This window comes from Bison bison, unplaced genomic scaffold (genome assembly GCF_000754665.1).
Source record: "Bison bison bison isolate TAMUID 2011002044 unplaced genomic scaffold, Bison_UMD1.0 scf7180017864304, whole genome shotgun sequence".
Taxonomy (NCBI): Eukaryota; Metazoa; Chordata; class Mammalia; order Artiodactyla; family Bovidae; genus Bison; species Bison bison.
In genome coordinates, this window is record NW_011494876.1 from 15,373,254 (window position 1) to 15,378,463 (window position 5,210).

Genomic DNA, 5,210 nt, shown 5'->3' on the forward strand with positions numbered 1-5,210 from the left:
GCTGTGTGTGTCTGTGTCCTGTGCAGTGTCCCCCCGCCACGCATAGCCCCATATGTGCGGCCGTGTGCATATCCGGGCCATGTTGCCGCACCAGGCAGCACTGGCCAGCTGCCCACAGCTTCGGCTCCCACCAGGCCTCGGGCGGGAGGGCTCTGGACTCTCCGCTGACCTTCCCTGCCCCCCCGCAGGCCACCAGGAAAGAGCCCTTTCCGCCCTGAGCTGGCTGTCCGCAGCACGCCCCTCACCGGGCAGCTGCTGCTCTGGTTTGTGGTGCCCTCCCCCACAATGCCACCCCGCACCCGTCCTCGTCTGTGTCAGTCAGTGTTTGTGTGGGTGTGGGGACCGAGCCAGCCAGAGCCCCTGTTGACAGCATCCCGTCTAGGTGTGGTGGCTCACTGAGGACCAGCGGGGAGGGACAGGGCAGAGGGGACAGGGCTGTGAAGAGCTGCTCTGGCAAGTAAAGGATCAGGGCCCAGCACAGGCCTGGACCTGGAACCATCCCTGGCTTGCACCCTCGTGTGCACACCCTCTGCCTGTTGGCCCACATCTGAGCAGACCACTGGGCCCCCAGGTGGTGAAGCCCTCCCCTGGGGCCTGGGCTTTGCATGAGGGCAGGTGGGTGCAACTGACAGAGACCCATGGGCACTCCCGGGCACCACACGGGGGCTCTGGACACTCCTAATCTCCATGTGTGTGCACGTGTGTGCATGCACCCACCAAGTTCGCTGTGACTCTGTAGATGTGTGTTTGTATTCGTGAGTCCTTGTGTACATTTGTAAGAGTCCAAGTGTAAATGCGGGGTGGCTGTGTGCACTGGTGACAGTGGGAATGTGCAAAGGCCTGTGTGTGGCTCACAGGACCCCGAGGGAGCTCTGAGGGCAGGGACTGTGTTTGTTTTTGTCCTCTCTGTATCTTTGGCACAGGAGAACTCAATAAATATATGCTGGGTGAGTGTACATGTATACTGGCGGTGGGAGTGGGGATTGCAGGTGACTTGTATCCCAAGCACAGCTGTGTGGGTGTCACTCTGACTGTATCAGGTGTGTCCTCCACACACATAAGTGCAGGCTGTGTGCTGCACAAAGGCCCTGGAAGTAGGTGTGGACTGGGACCCAGCCCCAGGTGCTGTCACAAAGCTGTGTGCCCTTGCACAGCCTCAGGAAGCAGAACATTTTAACAATTCCCACAGGACTTCCCTGGTGGTCCAGTGGTTAAGAATCTGCCTGCCAGTGCAAGAGACACGGGTTCTATCCCTGGTCCCGGAGGATTTCACATGCCACGGAGCAACTAAGCCCGTGCACCACAGCTACTGGGCCTGTGCTCTAGAGCCCGGGAGCCCCAACTCCTGAGCTCATGTGCCCTAGAGCCCTTGCTCTGCAACAAGAAAAACCACTGCAATGAGAAGCCCATGCACCGCAACTTGATAAATGCCCACACAGCGACAAAGACCCAGCAGAGCCAAAAAAAAAGCTCCCACAAAGTTGCTGCCATGCAGGCCAGAAGGGAGGTTCCTGGTGGCAGGGGTGTGGATGAAGAATTAGGAATGATAGCTCCATCTACCAGGGTAGAAGGACTGCTCGCCGAGACTTCCTGGGGAGCAGAACCCCAAGCAGATCTCCCCACTCCCCACAACCCCCATGTTCTTTGGACCCAGAGTCTGAACCCAGTAGGGCCTTGAGAAAGTGAGACGTTTGGCCTGTCCACCTCTAGGGGAAGAGCAGTCTGGGCAGAGGGAATAGCCAATCTAAGGACCCATGTGTTCCCGCCAATTTCCTGAACCCCTCTGTAGTACTATGAAAACAAACTAAGGCTCGGGGAGCCTGAGCAAGTTGCCCAAAGGTACGGAGCCAAAGAAGCAGCAGGACGAAGTCTTAGACTGACTAAGCCGTTGCTGGAATTCCGCCACTGTGGTCATCATGGGCATTTCCTGGGGCCTCCCAGGTGTTCCGTGTGGCTCCAGCTACACAGGAGACGGGGGAGCCTCCGCAGGGCCATGCCAGAAAGGAGAACCTGCTTGGGTACAGGGTGCAGACCCTCATTCTCTTCTTCTTCCACCCAAGAGGGTCAGCTCCTCCCCATTCAGACCTGGTAATCTGCCAGGCATATATAGTTGCTGCAGCCTGTGAGAATACACATGCCCCTCCCAAAGGCCTGGGCTTCTCGGCAAAGGGCCAGGCAGGCCTATTGGGAGGCCTCAACCCTGTTGCCCTCTACAGCTCCCCAAAGCCCACTCTTCTTGCCCCTCCCCACCCCCAGAGAGTATTGCAAGGACCTGAATGCCTCAGACAACAACACCGAGTTCCTGAAAAACTTCATTGAGCTCATGGAGAAAGTGACTCCAGACTCCAAACAGTGTGAGTGCCTGGTGGGGCGGCTGGGTCTGGGCAGCACCCAGGCAGCAAAAAGGGGCAGCCCAGAGGAACCCAGACACTGGGCAGGTGTGGAAACACGCAGACCCAAGCCGAGGGCAGGTCCTGGGAAAGCTTGGAGCTTTGGGGGTAGCGGGGAGAGTGGGCAGGGATCCACAAGAAAATACTCCCTCCCTATTGGCTGATTCATGTTGATATTTGGCAGAAAACAACAAAATTCTGTACAGCAATTACCCTTCAATTAAAAAAAAAAAAAAAAAATACTTCCTCCACCCAACCCTCCTGTTCCAGGCAACAACTTCCTCCTGCACAACCTGATCCTGGACACAGGCATCACACAGCAGCTGGTGGAGCGCGTGTGGCGGGACCAGGATCTCAACACGTAGGCACCACCCAGCCTGTGGGGGCAGGAGGCTGGGATGGGCCCAGGAGCCCTGCCCTGCAGAAGGCAGGGCTGTGACCTCAACTCCCTGCTGCCCCCAGGTACAGCCTTCTGGCCGTGTTTGCCGCCACCGACGGTGGCATCACTCGAGTGTTCCCCAACAAGTAAGTGACCCGCCCCGCTACCTGACATCCTGCCCCTGCCTGGGACCCTGCCTCTCTGGCTCCTTGCCTCTGCTGAGACCACTGCCTTCACGAGTCTCCCCGCTTCCACCAACCTCTGCCTGTCTTGTGTGACCAGGGCAGCTGAAGACTGGACAGAGAACCCCGAGCCCTTCAACGCCAGCTTCTACCGCCGCAGCCTGGACAACCACGGCTATGTCTTCAAGCCCCCCCAGCAGGATGGTGAGTGTCCATCCTCTCCAGGTGCTGTCCAGGTGCACAGCAGCAGGCGGGAAGCTGAGGCTGGGGCAGGTAAAAAGGGAAGGCTAGGTTGTGCCAACCTGGAGGAGGGCATGGCTACCCACTCCAGTATTCTCAGAGAATCCCCATGGACAGAGGAGCCTGGCAGGCTGCAGTCCATGGGGTCGAAAAGAGTTGGACATGACTGAGCGACTAAGCACAGCACAGCACAGGCTGTGCCAAACACTCTGCTGGGTGCTGGGTGCTTAGGCTGAGATCATCTCCGGCTCGGGCTCCTAGGCTCACAGAGCCCAGCACAGAGTGGTCAGCGTGGCTGCCAGCCCCTACTCCTGACCACCCCACCCCACCCACCCCCAGCCCTGTTAAGGCCTCTGGAGCTGGAGAATGACACGGTGGGCATCCTTGTCAGCACAGCTGTGGAGCTCAGCCTGGGTGGACGTACGCTGAGGCCAGCAGGTGAATACCCAGGGTGGAGGTGGGGAAAGACACTGGGCAGTGTGCTGCCCAGGCAGGTGGGCATTGATGGCCCCCTTGCTCTCCCCCATAGTGGTAGGCGTTAAGCTGGACCTAGAGGCCTGGGCTGAGAAGTTCAAGGTGCTAGCCAGCAACCGTACCCACCAGGACCAGCCTCAGAAGGTATTTGCTCAAGGATGAGGGCAGTAAGACCAGAAGTACCCATTCTGGAGTCCCCAGGAACCCTTCCCAGTCCTCCCACTCAGAGTGGCTCTGGTGCCTATGGGGAGGCAAGGGACCCCGACATGTAAAGGGTGATGGGAGGGGAAAAACTGGTGGGCACTTACGGTCCTTGCTCTCTGCCCAGCAGTGTGGCCCCAACAGCCACTGTGAGATGGACTGCGAGGTTAACAATGAGGTGCGTGTGCCCTGAACTCTTGCTTACCCCACTCCTAGACACCTTAGTCCCAACTGCAACTCCTAGCCCATCCCTTAGCCAATGGGTCTCAACATCCCACCCTGACTTCACAGCTTTGCCAGAACTGGGGGGAATGGTGCCCCCTCCACTGAACCACTGCACTACCAGGGTCTGGGGAGGAAGGGCTGGGCCAGAGCCCCTCCCCACCTTCCTCCCCCTTCCCCACCTCTCAGGACCTGCTCTGTGTCCTCATTGATGATGGGGGATTCCTGGTGCTGTCAAACCAGAACCATCAGTGGGACCAGGTGAGGGTCAGGAAGAGGGTGGAAAGAGAAGCTATGGGTTTGGGACTTCTGGGGGTATGGCACTGCCAGGCCTGTGACTCCCACTCCTTCCCGGCATCCCCAGGTGGGCAGGTTTTTCAGTGAAGTGGATGCCAACCTGATGCTGGCACTCTACAATAACTCCTTCTACACCCGAAAGGAGTCCTACGACTATCAGGCGGCCTGTGCCCCCTTACCCCCGGGCAACCTGGGTGCTGCACCCCGGGGCATCTTTGTGGTGAGCCTCAGCAATACCTGGCCTGGAGATGGGGGGACTGGGATACCTGCCCACAGAGGATCCCCCCACCTCTAATGAGCAAGCTGGGGGTGACCTGGGTTCCTGGTCAGCAGTAGGAGCCCACACCACTCTTCCCCACTGCAGCCCACCATTGCAGATTTCCTTAACCTAGCCTGGTGGACGTCTGCTGCAGCCTGGTGAGTTCCTGGGATAATTGGGAGAGGGAGGGTGCTCCCTGGCCAGGAAGGCTGGAGAGCAACGGGGCAGGGTAAGGCCTCTGCTGACCACTCCCACTCGGTGACCCATGCCCTGCAGGTCTTTGTTCCAGCAACTTCTCTATGGTCTCATCTACCACAGCTGGTTCCAGGCAGGTAGGTTGGGCTTTAGAGGCCCCTCCTCAAAACCCTTCCCCAACCTGAACCCAACTCCAAAGGGAGGGCAGGGCTTATGGCTGAGCCAGGCTCTGGGTGTAGGGGTGGGGCTGAGGCGCTCTGGGCCCTCGCAGACCCCGCGGAGGCCGAGGGGAACCCCGAGGTGCGCGAGAGCAGTTGCGTCATGAAACAGACCCAGTACTACTTCGGCTCGGTGAACGCCTCCTACAACGC

The 5,210-nt window shown here is 58.9% G+C and overlaps 1 protein-coding gene across 1 annotated transcript in view; it reads left to right on the forward strand.

Annotated features, from left to right (window-relative positions):
* The window catches only part of CACNA2D2 (calcium channel, voltage-dependent, alpha 2/delta subunit 2), a 70,525-nt gene that overhangs the window by 64,552 nt on the left and 763 nt on the right, over positions 1-5,210 (forward strand). The window contains exons 23-34 of the mRNA XM_010851950.1: positions 2,257-2,354; positions 2,661-2,751; positions 2,853-2,915; positions 3,052-3,155; positions 3,531-3,629; positions 3,721-3,809; positions 3,994-4,044; positions 4,278-4,349; positions 4,453-4,605; positions 4,750-4,802; positions 4,921-4,976; positions 5,111-5,208. Of these exons, the coding sequence (XP_010850252.1) occupies positions 2,257-2,354; positions 2,661-2,751; positions 2,853-2,915; positions 3,052-3,155; positions 3,531-3,629; positions 3,721-3,809; positions 3,994-4,044; positions 4,278-4,349; positions 4,453-4,605; positions 4,750-4,802; positions 4,921-4,976; positions 5,111-5,208 (1,027 nt within the window). The remainder of the gene's footprint in view (positions 1-2,256; positions 2,355-2,660; positions 2,752-2,852; positions 2,916-3,051; positions 3,156-3,530; positions 3,630-3,720; positions 3,810-3,993; positions 4,045-4,277; positions 4,350-4,452; positions 4,606-4,749; positions 4,803-4,920; positions 4,977-5,110; positions 5,209-5,210) is intronic.